We start from the raw sequence: 15745 nt of genomic DNA on the forward strand, positions 1-15745 counted from the left end.
GTTGCTCCTTGCTCAGCACTTCTTATTCAAGCAATGGGAACTGATGGTTCCCTTAGCTTAGTTCATTTTTAAATTGTAGCCAGAGTAGGGTTGACATCTGAACTAGATGCAGGAAAAATAATGTAAGCGTTAAATGGTCTCTAGAATAAAGTTCTGCAATTAAAAAGGACACACATTCCTCCCTACCCAGTTCCCTTCCAGCTTCTCTTAAATCCAAACACTTTTAATGGGAGGATGTGTCCCTTGCTTTATGCATACCTGTGTGCACTGATAGATATGTTCTTTAATAGCTTCTGCACATGCTATGACAAAATGTTCCATTACACTGGAAGGCTGCAGAAGTAATGTACCATAGTAATACTATAGTGATAATTACCACTTGAGATCAATAGATGCTGCTATACTTGGCAGCTCACAAGGGACAACAGTGATTTAGTAATATTTTTTTTAATATCTCTTCTTTGACTGCATTTCAGGATATACTGGATAAATGGGAGGTGCCTCCTTTTTTCCTGAGGGCTTCTGGTTTATCAGTCTCCATGTCCAGATTCCTAGAGCTGAGAAGGGGGAAACTTTTGCATAGGTTTCTACACACTGCCTTGTACACACATTCTTAGTATTTATATTTTTAAAATTCACTGTAACTGCCACACACTGGAAGGAATCAGCACGTCGCTGCAGTCACAATTCACAGCTTTCAAACCTATGCTATGTTATTATCATGGGGATATTCGTAGGCTTTAATTTACAGCAAGGGCTTTAGCTGTGTACTACATCTGTCTTCATTATAGATCTAACTGAAAAATGACTCAAGTTCCAAAAGTAGGATTGGAATTTCATCTTCAGTGATTCCCCACTAATTAAGAATCCATCACTTGCTGTCTTCTGTCTGCCTACCAGAGCTCTGCTTTGTACAACTAGGTACATGTTTTATTCATATTCCTGCCTAGAAACCACAGAAAGGGTTAATACAGCATTGGAGGCTTCTTCTTTTTTTATAGAGGCACTTCAGACTTTTTGGACTGCAACTCCCATCATCCTTCACCATTGGCTATGCTGACTAGGGCTGATGGGTGTTGCAGTCCAACAACATTTAGAGGGCCATAAGTCTCTTACTACTGGGTTAAAATGAACACAACACAGAAAGCTTTAGTATAGGGCAGTCAGATGGGTGGATTTTTGCATCGCTATGGCCTCCTGCTGCTGTCCCACAATAGCGACGATCTCTTTAGAGAAAGAGGAAGCAGCAATGAACACATGGCCCATTCAGGGGCTGTTTTTATCTCGACACTTTTCCTGCACGCAGCAGGAAATGGCAGCATATTCTGGGTTTTTTTTTTATTAAAAGATGGATTAAAAGGGGTCTATTTTGCGAAGGAAAAAAAGCGGAAAGAGCGGGAGGCTCATGGGAGGCAGACATCATTATCTAAAGGATGCGTGAACATTCGTAAGTGGCCAGTAGCGAGTGCGCAATATGACTCTTTAAAAAGAGGATAGAGGTACAGGCAACCTCTATCCAACTGGTTCTGAGCTGCTTTGGCTAAGAGCTCCAGCCGACGAGCATTTTATTGCACGCTCATTACTGGGCACTCACAGAGTTTGCTCAGGTCCCTCCCGTGCACCTTCCACCCCTTCTGGCCTTCCTTGTGCAACAAAAAAAACCCTTGTTAAGGCCAATGTATTTTTAAACTCAGAATTGCTGCTCTCTCCTGCTGTGTGTGGGAGAAGCAGCGTCATTAGAACAGCGGATTCAATGGGTCTCGTGCTTGTTGTGTACTTCCTCTTTTGAAAGAGGAAGTAACCGAGGAACAAAAACACTGGCGGAGAAGCAACGGTAGGGAGCGTGTTTCCCCTGGGGTGTGATGGAGCTCTAAGAATGTGAGCAGTGAGCCCCTCATTCAAATCCCACCTCAACCAGAAAATCATAAGGTGACTATCTCTCAACCTTAGTCCTTGTATACAATATGAGGATCACAATACCGGCCTATTTTACAGGATTTTAAGGATTACTGAGTTTAGGTTTGCACTCATTCAATGTTCGGACAGGGTGATCCTGTGATCCAGCTTCACTAGGGCTAACACTGGTGTGACATAGCTGGAACCCTAAACAACTTCTAAGGATAAGGCAAAACAATACCAGTAGAAAGAAGTCACAATAATGTAGCAACCATTGACAGCTATTGCCATAGCAGTCTTGGCACCACCGCTAGTGCCCACCAACACTGCCAGCTCCATGTTTTTTAGGACCCTTGGCAGGATACCCTCAATGGGCCCCTTCTCTCAGTGAGTCTATCTTCCCACCATCATCATCACTGGCTATCACTCATATTCCACATTGCTACCACTTGCCTGCTTGACAAGGAGAGACAGTAGCATCTACTGCTCCTCCTCACCACAGCCATTGCCAGGCTCAGCGTGAGAGGCAAGTGAATAGTGAAGAGGAAGAGCAACTCGATGGGCCCCTGCTGGAATGTGGGCCCTCAGTAGGTGTCCTACAATGCCTACTCTTGATGCTGGCCCTGATCACTAATACTAAACACTATCGACACCCCTATATCTGCTATGCATGGAAGGCACACTCAGAATGCAGTGACAACAGGAACATGAGCACACGCAAATGCCTGACACACACACACGCAACTACAGTGTCAAGGAAAGCCCACCATACTGCCCCCCATTACAGGCCTCCCATGGCCCAACAATCAGAAGGTATACATGTAGGATACAGGAACAGAATTTGAGTTTTGTTGGGGTACCAATGACTCCACAGCAAAAATGCAAATAACACTACAAACACCTTATTTGATCCTGATGGATGTCTGTGTCTACGGTAGAATCCTGGGGTAGGGTACATGTAAAATTTCAGACAAGTAATATTCACCTGCCCTTATGTGATATGTACTTCTGGCAAGCATGCCTTCTTCCTTGGTTGACAAACAGGGCTTCCAATTGGTAAGTTCAGTGGTATCTCTTAACATTTCTTTTTCTTCAATGTGTGTCTTTTAGTACACTTATACACTGTTTAATTTTCCCTTGGGTTTTCTAATATATATTTGACTTATTGCTAAGGGGCTTTCTTCCAGGTTCTAGGCTCGGTCTGGAGCGGAGGATATGCCGCTCCCTTTCATATAATCCTTGCTGGAAGCCAAGAAGAGTCATTACTTCAGAAGTCATTACTTCTGTTCCCAGAAGTAATGACTGCCCTACTCCAGAACACCCAGAGATTTGAAATGTATGGCGAGTTCAAATTTATCTAGATAAGGGACAAAGTGATATGGACTCATGGCATGTGTTGTGATATACGCAATCTGTGTTCTCTTGCTCCATTTTGAATTGGTCAGAATCCTATCCTCTATTGTGGCTGGATGGTCGGGGCAGGGAGAGAAAGGTCAGATGTTGCGGGCTCTCCAATGGGAACATTTCTAATGTACATCATTTCTTTTTCAGGTGAAACATTATTCTTCTGGGAACAGGAACAGCCCCTGAGAAAGCATAGGATCCCAACTAACTTCCATCTTAATCCTTTCTTTTTGAGCTAGTGCTGTTTCATTAGCATTGAGGACACAGCAGTAGCACTAGACTAGCATAGTACCTTTATAGTAGCATATCTTTGGCCTCAAGTCAGGAGTGACCTCAGCATTGCCCAGTAGGCTGATGTCCTGCACATGATTGAGCTGAAATGCTGGGAATTATAGGACTTTTTTCTTTCTAAACATGCACCTTAAAACATATTAGGGACTCACAAATTTGTTCTTCCACTATTATCCAGAAAAAAGAAACCTTTCAAGTGTGCTAAAATGCTTCATGATCTTTATATATAATTTGTTGTTTGTTGTTTATTCGTTCAGTCGTTTCCGACTCTTCGTGAATTCTGTTTTACTCTGTACAGCACCATGTACATTGATGGTGCTATATATATAAATAAATAAATAAATAAATAAATAAATAATAATAATAATAATAATAATAATAATAATTCATGGACCGGCCCATGCCAGAGCTTTCTGTCGGCTGTCGCCACCCCTAGCTCCCCCAAGGTCAAGTCTGTCACCTCCAGAATATCATCCATCCATCTTGCCCTTGGTCAGCCCCTCTTCCTTTTGCCTTCCACTTTCCCTAGCATCAGCCTCTTCTCCAGGGTATCCTGTCTTGTCATTATGTGGCCAAAGTACTTCAGTTTTGCCTTTAATACCATCCCCTCAAGTGAGCAGTCTGACTTGAGGGGATGGAGTATGGACTGGTTTGATCTTCTTGCAGTCCAAGGCACTCTCAGAATTTTCCTCCAACACCACAGTTCAAAAGCATCTATCTTCCTTCGCTCAGCTTTCCTTATGGTCCAGCTCTCGCAGCCATAGGTTACTACGGGGAATACCATTGCTTTATGCGGACCTTTGTTGTCAGTGTGGTGTCTCTGCTCTTAACTATTTTATCAAGATTTGTCATTGCTCTCCTCCCAAGAAGTAAACGTCTTCTGATTTCCTGGCTGCAGTCAGCATCTGTAGTAATCTTTGTGCCCAGAAATACAAAGTCTGTCACTGCGTCCACGTTTTCTCCCTCTATTTGCCAGTTATCAATCAAGCTGGTTGCCATAATCTTTTTTTTTTTTTTTGAGGTTTAACTGCAACCCAGCTTTTGCACTTTCTTCTTTCACCTTTGTCATAAGGCTCCTCAGCTCCTCCTCGCTTTCAGCCATCAATGTGCTGTCACCTGCATATCTGAGATTGTTAATATTTCTTCCTGCGATTTTAACTCCAGCCTTGGATTCGTCAAGCCCAGCACGTCGCATGATATGTTCTGCATACAAGTTGAATAGGTAAGGTGAGAGTATACAACCCTGCCGAACTCCTTTCCCAATCTTAAACCAGTCCGTTGTTCCATGGTCTGTTCTTACCGTTGCTACTTGTTCGTTATAGATTCCTCTGGAGGCAGACAAGATGACTTGGTATCCCCATACCACCAAGAACTTGCCACAGTTTGTTATGATCCACACAGTCAAAGGCTTTAGAATAGTCAATAAAACAGAAATAGATGTTTTTCTGGAACTCCCTGGCTTTCTCCATTATCCAGTGGATATTGGCAATTTGGTCTCTAGTTCCTCTGCCTTTTCTAAACCCAGCTTGTACATCTGGCAATTCTCGCTCCATGAATTGCTGGAGTCTACCTTGCAGGATCTTGAGCATTACCTTGTTGGCATGTGAAATAAGTGCCACTGTCTGATAGTTTGAACATTCTTTAGTGTTTCCCTTTTTTGGTATGGGGATATAAGTTGATTTTTTCCAGTCTGATGGCCATTCTTGTGTTTTCCAAATTTGCTGGCATATGGCATGCATCACCTTGACAGCATCATCTTGCAATATTTTAAACAGTTCAGCTGGGATACCGTCTCCTCCTGCTGCCTTGTTATTAGCAATGCTTCTTAAGGCCCATTCAACCTCACTCTTCAGGATGTCTGGCTCTAACTCACTGACCACACCATCTGAGCTATCCCCGATATTATCCTTCCTATACAGATCTTCCGTATATTCTTGCCACCTTTTCTTGATCTCTTCTGTTTCTGTTAGGTCCTTGCAATCTTTGTTTTTGATCATACCCATTTTTGCCTGGAATTTACCTCCGATGTTTCTATTTTCTGGAAGAGGTCTCTTGTCCTTCCTATTCTATTGTCTTCTTCCACTTCCGCGCATTGCTTGTTTAAAATAATTCCTTATCTCTTCTGGCTAACCTCTGCAATTTTGCATTCAATTGGGCATATCTCCCCCTATCACTGTTGTCTTTTGCTTTCCTTCTTTCTTGGGCTACTTCCAGTGTCTCAGCAGACAGCCGTCCTACCTTTTTGGTTTTCTTTTTCTTTGGGACTTTTTTTGTTGCCACCTCTTGGACAATGTTGCGAACTTCTGTCCATAGTTCTTCCGGGACCCTATCTACTAAATCTAGTCCCTTAAATCTATTCTTCACTTCCACTGCATATTCATTAGGAATATTAGTGAGCTCATATCTAACTGATCTGTGGGTCTTCCCTATTCTCTTTAGTTTGATTCTAAATTGTGCAATAAGAAGTTCATGATCTGAACTACAGTCAGCTCCAGGTCTTGTTTTTACCGTCTGTATAGATGTCCGCCACCTTTGGCTGCAAAGGATGTAGTCAATCTGATTTCGGTGTCGGCCATCTGGTGAAGTCCATGTATAAAGCCGTCTTTTCGGTTGTTGGAAGAGAGTGTTTGTTATGCACAGTGAGTTGTCCTGACAAAATTCTATCAGCCTATGTCCCGCTTCATTTTGTTCTCCTAGACCATGCTTACCTGTAATTCCAGATGTCATTTGACTGCCCACCTTAGCGTTCCAGTCTCCTGTAATAAGTGAATATTATTTTCTCATTAGCTGATTGTGGCTATCATAAAAATACATTTTCCACCCCCTCTCCCTCACCCCCACACACATGTGATTGGACAGGGAAAATTAACAACTGGGTTACAGTATTCTATGTGGGCAAAATATTTTTGCAAGGGTAATTTAAGGTTTCCTAATCTTCTAGGACAGTTAACTGCCCTGCTTTTAAAGGAAATAACCTATCTACTCATGTTGCTTGAGACAGTTGTCTGTCTCTGCTTGGTAGTTGCCTAATAAGAGAATGACTTCCCCTACCTCAGTTTTCATAGATTACACAGGAAGCTGCCTTACACAGTGTCAGGCCATCTAGTTTAGTACTGCCTACTGACCTATGGCTATCCAGGATTTCAGATAGGAGTGTTTCCCACTGCTACCTGGAGATGGTAGGGATTGGCCATGGCATGGGACCTTTTGTATGCAGAGCATGTGCTTGACCACTGAGCTACAGCTACTAAAGTTTGGCATCTAAGGAGTTATTTCAGTTGTGGGGTCAGCAGGTTCGATGTAATGTTAAGCTGTTCTTTCCCAATCCAGTTGAATACCTTTTGTAATCAAACTACAGACTTTCTTGCATACTAAGATTTTAGAAGGCAGCTCATTATGTTGCCTTACTTTAGTTTTTGACATTAAAATTTAATCAACATTCTTTTTAAGCTTCTTAGTCGTTCATGTAAGCAAAAAATTTCAAGCATGTTAGCTGGCTCAAAAAAGGTAATTCTCTTGCTCTCAGCACAGTAAAACTACAGGAGATTAAAAACACTATTGACATCTTTCTGAGAGTCAGGTTATAACAACGGGGATATTAAATAAATGAAATCTTGAGTTCAAAAGGGGACATGACGATATCATAAAAAGGCTTAGAGGTGTGATAAAACAATGGCAAAGGATTACGTTTTGTATTCAGAAGGCATCACAGCTTTACACAGATATCTGCCCAAACTCAGCCAGAAACAGTTATAGCTGTGGATCGTTGTGATGGCAACAGAAACACGTTGGAGAAGTGAGTTGTTCACATGGCCTGGTAATGGTGACAAGCAGATGAGGAGAACATTCTTGTTAACAATATTTTTTAGAAGCTGACAATTGTTAAGTGGGAGATAAGAATGACTGATTAATGCAATGCAAAATCAGTAATTGCATGTTATTGCAATATTATTCCAAAATATTCTTTTTGTCACCTCTCTTCTCTTTTCCATGCACTGAATCTGTTCCAGTTTTTATGTCATACAGTGTAGATATTAAACAATACCGGAAATCAAAGCAGAGTACTGATCACTTTTTGTACACAGCTGATCTTCAAACTGTATACTAGAAACTTGACTTGGAATTGTCATCCTTGGCATGTTCTTCACCTTAGTTATCTGGGATGCATGATAATAGCAAAGTATTACATTTTAAAATGATGGACATAATCCATTAAACTGCATAGTCAAAAGCTGACTGCTGGAGGGTGTGGGAGGCTGCAGAGAGGCAAGCAGGGATGTTTGAAAAATACAGCAAGTTACCACACACATGGCAGTTTGCCTAGAGCTCTCAACAAAACACTGTCAGAAATGGGAGCATGGTTGCCTGCGAGAGAAGTGAAACCAAGATTGTGTTTCTATGATATGGTAAGAAGCACAATTTTTATTATGAGGAAATGAATAGGCATTGCATCACTTAATATTGCTATTGAGTGTGTATTTCAAAGGCTCACAATTATAAAGGTACCAAAAAAGCATCTGTGACTATCTGTCACTGGAATGTGTTAATAATCACCACAGGTAACAGATTTGCATTAAGTACTCTGTAATTCTTCCCATCCTATAAGTAACTTCCGCTTCTGAAATACATGTGGGATTAACAATACATGAAACTGCCCTTTCCTGAGTCAGACTATTGGTCCATCTAGCTTCCTACATATAAAACATGTGCTCTGTAATTCTGCTAGAGCAGAAGTTGATTTTGGAAGGGTTCTGATGGTACTTTCTCTCAGAACACATGCAGCGAAGTTTGGAGGAAACAGCCAAAGGCGTACGTTTTCTTAATAGCAGATCAGTAAGTTGTAAATCTCACACACATTACTGAAAAAAAATAGTATTTCAGAATTTCATTTAATTAGAGTCAGTGTGGTGTAGTAGGGTGTTGGACTGGGTCTTGGGAGATCGGGGTTCTAGTCCTCACTTGTCCATGAAGCTCATTTGGTGACTCTGGGCTGGACCCTGAATCTCAGCCTGATCAACCTCACAAGTTTGTTGTGAAGATAAAATGGACAGGAGGAGGTTCATGTAAACCATCTTTTGCCAGAAGGGAGTAGTAGTATCCATAAAAAAGACACCTGAGCAAATGCAAAAAAAGTGCAGCAACACCCAGAAGTCTTTCTCTAAACTATTTCCAATTATTCTTTCTGCCATTGTTTTTACACTCCCTTGCACTTGTAGTCCACCTGAACCCTTAAATGTTATTGTGACAATCCTTATAATGAGATGGATCAATTCTTCAAGAATGAGAAGCCTTCCCTAAGGGATTTAATGGAGCCATATTCTTCTGAATAGACCACTAATACCCATCAAGTTCTAGATGGGTGGTGCTGGTTAACTGGAACAACAGCCTTCAAAAGGAGAGATTTCAAGCAAGCCTAATTTAGTGGCCAAACTGGGAGCTGAACATGAATCAGTCCAGTCATCTCAGAAAGGAAAATGGGACATGCAGCATCCTAGTGGTTTAGGCATTTTGTTGTTATGAAGAGGCCTGTCAGGAATCCATGAGTGTTTACACCCCATTACATTCTAGGAGCGTGCCTTTTTTATTTTTTTATATAACCTCCTCAAGACCATGTGCTGTGCAGTGGCACAACACAGCAGACTCCACCTTCCCCAGTTCCCCTCCCACTAAGCTCACAGGAAAAAGCAGAAGGAAAAAATAGAAAGGCTGCAGGAGCTTCCTTAGACCCAACTTCCTCCTCCTCCTCTCTCCCCCTCCTCTTTCTTCTTCTTCTTCCTCCTCTTCCACCTCCTCCTCCTCCTCCTCCTCCACTATCCTCCTCCTCCTCCTGGCTGGAGCTTTTGTTTTTCTTCACAGCTCTCTTTTCCACACGTGATTGCTCTGTTGTTGCACCGAGCGCTCGGCGGGGCGAGTGCACCTATAAATGCTAATAACTTTGACCAAGGAGCGAAGGCAGCGGGGGGTGGCGGGGGAGAGAAAGGCAGGAGCAAGAGCAGGAGAAGGGAGGGAGGGAGGGAACGGAGGAGGAGGGGGGTTGTACAAAGTCGGGCGCGCTCTCCATGCAGGCAGTCAAGACGAAGGAGGGAAACATGCCATGCAAGCCCCAACTCCCTTTTTCCTTCTCACGGCGACGACGGCTCCCTCCCCTCGCAGCCCGCTGCTAACCCGCCGCCCGGGCTTAGCTCGTGCCTACCGCTCGCATTATCATTCTTGCCCACTCCGAGGGTGGGAGAGACGGCGGCCGGGAGCGACAGACAATGGCGGCGACGGCCGCGGCGCCTGCTCCTGCTGCCGTCGCCAGCAGCAGCAGCAGCAGCCCTGGTAGTGCCAACAGTGGCGGCAGCACATTCCACCAGCAGCAGCTGGAGCCCTGTCTGAGGAAGCCGCCGCCGCTGCGCATGGACCCTCGGCGCAGGCAGGCAGCGCTCTCTTTCCTGACCAACATCTCTCTGGACGGCCGGCCGGTGCTGCAGGACGACGAGGGCGGCGGAGGGGAAGAGAACGGCGGCAGCGCTGCTGCTGCAGAGGCGGCGGCGGCGGCGAGGGCTGCTGCTTGCAATAGCTGCAGCGCTAGGTCTCGCTACAGCCTCTCGGGCGCTTTGCAGTCGCCCGCCCCGCAGCAGCAGCAGTATGGGGCTTACCCCGGCGCTTGCAGCAGCAGCAGCTGCAGCGCCAGACCCATGAGCCCCTTGGGGGCGGCGGGCGAGCAGCAGCAGCAGGAAGACGACGTCGAGGAGGAGGACGAAGATGCCTTTGCCAGCGTGCAGGTGCCAGCCGCCCCCAGCGCCTTCCCGGGCTCCTCCGGGACCCCCTCTGCGAGCGGCGCAAGGGGTCGCCTCAACTCTTTTACTCAGGGAATCCTGCCCGTCTCCTTCGCTAGAGCCGTCCCGCAGAACTATTGCTGCCTGGAGCAAGGCCAGGTGGGCACCAGCGCCTTCGAGCTCCAGAGGTCCCGGTAAGTGAGGGACGCCCTTTTCCACGTAACAGCCAGAAGGGCCTTAGATTTTGGTGCCTTCAACGCCACTGGCCACCGAGGGACTTCATTTCTTTGAAGTGGGGGGAGGGGAGGGTTTATACACGACCTCTCATCTGGGTCACTCTGCACATGCTGGTCGGACTTGCTTCTTTTATTAATACTTCAGATATTCCAAGGGGTGGCACTGGTATTGACATTCTGTGGCTGAGCTCAGGAGAGCGTTGCTTCGAATTAGGCCTTTTTGCCAAAAAAGCTTTTAGTGCTTAATACATAAGAGAAGTGCCAGGGCTTGAGGCTGGTTGATAAAGTTTACTCCTAATCTCAGTGTGTGTGTGTGTGTGTGTGTGAGAGAGAGAGAGAGAGAGAGAGAGAGAGAAACAGAGAGAGAGAGAGAGAGGGAAAAGTGGTGAGGAGAAATAGCTCTTCACCTGCTCAGAGGCAGTTCCTGCTGTATTATTATTTAAGAGGCAATAAGGATTTAGTAAAAGTTTCCAGAGCTGAATTCTAGTCAAAATTCCAAGTAAAAGGATTAAAAGGGCACATATCCAAAATCATATAATAGGGATTGTTAATTACTCATTAACATCCTTTAATAACGCTGCTGTAAGGGGGTTATTCTCCCCTCACTCCCCATGCCCATCTCAATATAGATGTGTAGGCTAAATGAGAAGTCTAATCCACTATGTAGCCTGATTCTTTGCAGTGTGCAGAGGCTTGGAGCACCCATCTCTGTATAGAATCAGGCTGTTACTTATTTAGTACCAAACTAGAGGGAGAGGAGGCTAGATAAAGAGTATAAATGTGAGAAGTTTATGTGAGATATGGGTATCAATTCCTGGAGTGTACAGTAGATCACATTGTTCACTGCTTACTGGAACCTCCATAATGCAGGGAGCAGAATCTTCTAACATCTGTATGTTCTGTACAACACCTTGCATGCTGCCGATAGTATATAGATGTTAAATGGTAGGTTATAGTACTAAATTTAGAGTTTACCTGCTCAGGGTGCCTCTCACTATCATAGTCTCTCTGACTTACTTGGGAACTACATTGCTTCACTAGTGTCTTCCTTGGGACCTTATTTATTTATGTTGCAATATATATCCTCATTTTCTAGGCAAAAAACCCTGCATATTTGATAACTTCACAAGTATGTATTTTGCATGTTGAAATTTCCTTGCATGTCTAAAAATAAAAATCTCTTCAGTATTTAGAACAGCCTTCCCCAACCTGGTGCTGACCAGATGTATTGGATTGCAACTGCTATCTGGCCATGCTAGCTGGGAATGATAGGAGTTGCAGTCCAACATATCGGGAGGGTAACAGATTGGGAAGGCTGGTTTAGAACTTTGAGGAGCAACATGACAAAAAATGTGCATATGAAGCTTCACACAGTGCTCTTTGGGTGGTAGGAGGAAATACTGCCCCTTGCTTTCCCACAAACTCTTGTGACATTTAGGCCAAGAGGGTGTGTTGACAGTTTCATAGATTGGCCAAACGTTGGGGCTTGGCCTGGAAAATCTAGGTTTCTGCCATTTTTCTTAACATGTAGGTGTGTTTGTGACAATAATATCTTAACATGCTCTCTAGGGTTAATGAAGGATGCTGTTTTAACCAATACCATCTGTGTGCCAGCTTTGAATCACATTGTGGGTTCACATTAGAACTCTCTCCACCTAGTGGTTTACCGAAGTCTGAACCTGAACATATTGAAGTATTATAAGTTTTCTGTTTGGGCACATGTTTGGACGTTGATCAAGATTTGGCGATTTTGGTATCTTTTCTAGTTTTAACTGAAGGAACATTTGATCTTTGCGTTTTTCTGTCCCAAGCTTTAAAAAAAACGAGTAACGCTTCAGTTCTTCTTACCTGGAATTAAGCCCCACTGAACAAAGTGGGACTTAATTCTGAGTATGGATGCACTATACAGCAAACCAAAGACTACTGAAGGGATTTGGGACCTAATAAAATATCCTCCACAGGAATAACTATGGTTCATACTGACAAGTTCAGGACAAGGGGTACCAACAAAATCTCCTTTGCTCTGAATAGTCCTGCTAGAAATGTAAAACCTTGCATTGGCTTAGCTTTGTTTTGGTCTGAAGGTATGAAAATACACGTGCTTTTAAATAAATATATTGGAAAATGTTTGTTTTTTGATTGAAATGAGATTTTCTTGTAAGCCGCTCGGTATCTGAAATGCCATTACATGCTTTTTAAAACACAAATGCTGTTAATGTTGAAACTACTTTCTCTCAGTGTTTGATATTGCCTCTGTAGGTAACACATAATACCATTTCTGCACCCTGAGCAGATTCCACCTTCTTTTTCTGCTGAAGAAGTTGGTTTTTGATGTATGTTGAACCATGAGTTGTTGCTGAAATGGGGGTTGTGTTGTTTGAACCCAGTCGTGCTAATAAACCATGGCTTGTTGACTATGAAAAACTCATGAAGAGAACCCATGGTTTGTTATTGGGTTGTGAACTGTGCGTTGTCATGTTGTATGAACCCAGTCACAGAACACCTTCCATGGGCCAAGAGACTATGCTGCTCAGCCATTGTAGGCTAAAACAGGATGCCAAAAAATAGTTTCGAGAACTTAATTCGCTCTCCCTCTCCTTTGCCCTTTTGGTGGCATTGATAAACTGACAGAATAAGGTTTAGCATATCACAAAGAAATCTGTAAATTCCTCTTCTTTGAATGGGCTCCTTATTTCAGGGGATTTTAGGAAAAATAATTAGAAGCGGGTGGGCATCTCTGCAGTATCCAGGTGGTAAAACTAGCAGAGCACCACAAAATAATATGAATCAGAAGTATTTTCTTTTGATTGTGATCTGTCTCAGAATCTCATATCTTAATCCCTTCATTTATTCTCTGCTGTTACCATGCATTACTCATGAGCTGATGTATCACCCTATCACCCCTGTTCTGCTTTTCTTCAACACTGATCTCTATTTAATGGGAAATTGCTACAGCATGTTTGTTTAAAGTGTAAAAGCATTATGTTTACCCATTTTAAAGATCAAAAAATGCTGTCTTGTAGCCTGGGATTAATGAATAAATAACAGGCTTTAAGTGACAGTTCTGCACAGATAGCTGGATGTTCAAGCAATCCCTCTCTCCTAAATGTTTTGAACATGATTAGACTGTAACAAAAATAATTAATGGAAGAGTGAGCGTTCAGCGGCTGCAGGACAGTTTAGATATTAGAGATGAAATCATATGATTGTGTCTGGGCTATGACAGTAGTCTCTCTGATCTGAGTGCAGGAAATAACAAGGCAACACCATATCAGTAGGCTTCAGTTATAACCATACAGTTCCCTTGCTATATGTAGAAGCACATGGAGGCAAATGTGTATTTTTCTTTCTGTAATCTATGATTGTACATTTGTGTAGGAATTTGTTTGTGCACGTATACATCTTTATTATGGGTTCTCTCTTTGACATGGTAAAGATGCATTTATTGATGAAATGTTTTGGGAAGATCTCTCAGAGTGAATGTAACTGATTAATAAGTAATTAAGCGTGTAATGCTATGCAAGTTTAGACAGAAAAAGTCCTACAATTCCCAGAATTCCCCATCTCTGTCTGGAAAATTCTGGGAGTTATAGGACTTTTCTCTCTATAAACATGCATAAGATTGCACCCTAAAGGACAAAGGGTAAGACAAGCAACATAGATGCAGGTTTACTCCTTGTGGTAAGATAACCAACAGTAGGCAAAAGACAACAGTCTGCTTTTTCATATGAAGGGGGTTATTATTATTATTATTATTATTATTATTATTTATTGCATTTTTATACCGCCCAACAGCCGAAGCTCCCTGGGCGGTTCACAAAAACTAAAACCATTCAAAGTATAAAACAAACTGTTTAAAACAGATGGCAAATTAAGTTATGAAGGCGAGAAGTAAGACTAAAACACAAACCCCAGTAGTAGAGAGAACACTTGAATATATTACACAATAGAAGTCCATTATCTGTCACATTTGTCTCCCATCTTCCTCCAAGCAAGATAATGTATGTGTTTATTTATTTATGATTATTTATTGCTGCCTTTTTTCCTTCAAGGAACCCACAACAGGCGTACATTTTATCCTCACAACAACAACCCAACACTCTAATCACTTCAACACAGTGGCTCTCATCGTTTGAATAAACTTTTTGGTTTTATACACATTCTGGAAGAATAACATTTTACATTTGTTTTGGCAAAAAGGCAAGGGCCCAGACCCAGCTAAAGTTACTTGTAATAAAGCAGTCAAACTAGTTAGTCACGACTTAACTTGATTAAGTCTTATCTAGCTTAAATTAGATTGGTGCCAAAGTGTACCATGATGCTTTACATGTATTGTTGTGAGCCTGCAAAATATGAAATGGAGAGAATATGGAAAGTGTCAGGGCCAGCGTCAAAGGCAGGCATAGTCAGACATCTGCTGACTATGGGTAGGAACAGCAGATAGTGACAATAGTGGTCTAAAAAAACCCCAACCTGGAGTGAGTACTGGAAAGCATAAAGCATATGAGTGAATAATCAAATTTACAAGATGAGAATGAAAGATACTGGGCATGCAAAAACTATATCCCAATATCAACTTGAATTTATATCCTAATAGGTTGCCCTGGGGATGCTGAATCATCGAATCATAGAGTTGGAAGGGGCCTATAAGGCCATCGAGTCCAACCCCCTGCTCAGTGCAGGAATCCTCCTTAAAGCATACCTGACAGATGGCTGTCCAGCTGGATCTTGAATGCCTCTAGTGTGGGAGAGCCAATGACCTCCCTAGGTTATTGATTCTATTGTCGTACTGCTCTAACAGTCAGGACGTTTTTCCTGATGTCCAGCCGGAATCTGGCTTCCTGTAATTTGAGCCCATTATTCCATGTCCTTCACTCTGGGATGATCAAGAAGAGATCCTGGCCCTCCTCTGTGTGACAACCTTTCAAGTATTTCAAGAGTGCTATCAAGATTGCTCCCCTCAGTCTTCTCTTCTCAAAGCAAACATGCCCAGTTCTTTCAGTCTCTCCTCATAGGGCTTTGTTTCTAGCCTCTGATCATCCTGGTCGCCCTCCTCTGAATCCCCTTCAGCTTGTCTTCTTCCTTCTTGAAGTGTGATGCCCAGAACTGGACACGATACTCAAAATGAGGCCTAACCAGTGGTGAATGAAGGGGAAA

General features: G+C 43.0%; 1 protein-coding gene across 2 annotated transcripts in view; it reads left to right on the forward strand.

The window, feature by feature from the left end:
• The first annotated feature begins 9647 nt into the window (after positions 1–9647).
• The window catches only part of CABLES1 (Cdk5 and Abl enzyme substrate 1), a 77924-nt gene continuing 71826 nt past the window's right edge, over positions 9648–15745 (forward strand). Inside the window, exon 1 of one of the 2 annotated variants that reach the window (XM_063130638.1) lies at positions 9648–10546. In XM_063130638.1, the coding sequence (XP_062986708.1) occupies positions 9849–10546 (698 nt within the window). In that variant the 5' untranslated portion in view covers positions 9648–9848. The remainder of the gene's footprint in view (positions 10547–15745) is intronic. The other variant, XM_063130637.1, reaches the window with a different exon arrangement.

The sequence above is a fragment of the Elgaria multicarinata genome, chromosome 7 (genome assembly GCF_023053635.1).
Source record: "Elgaria multicarinata webbii isolate HBS135686 ecotype San Diego chromosome 7, rElgMul1.1.pri, whole genome shotgun sequence".
Lineage (NCBI taxonomy): Eukaryota > Metazoa > Chordata > Lepidosauria > Squamata > Anguidae > Elgaria > Elgaria multicarinata.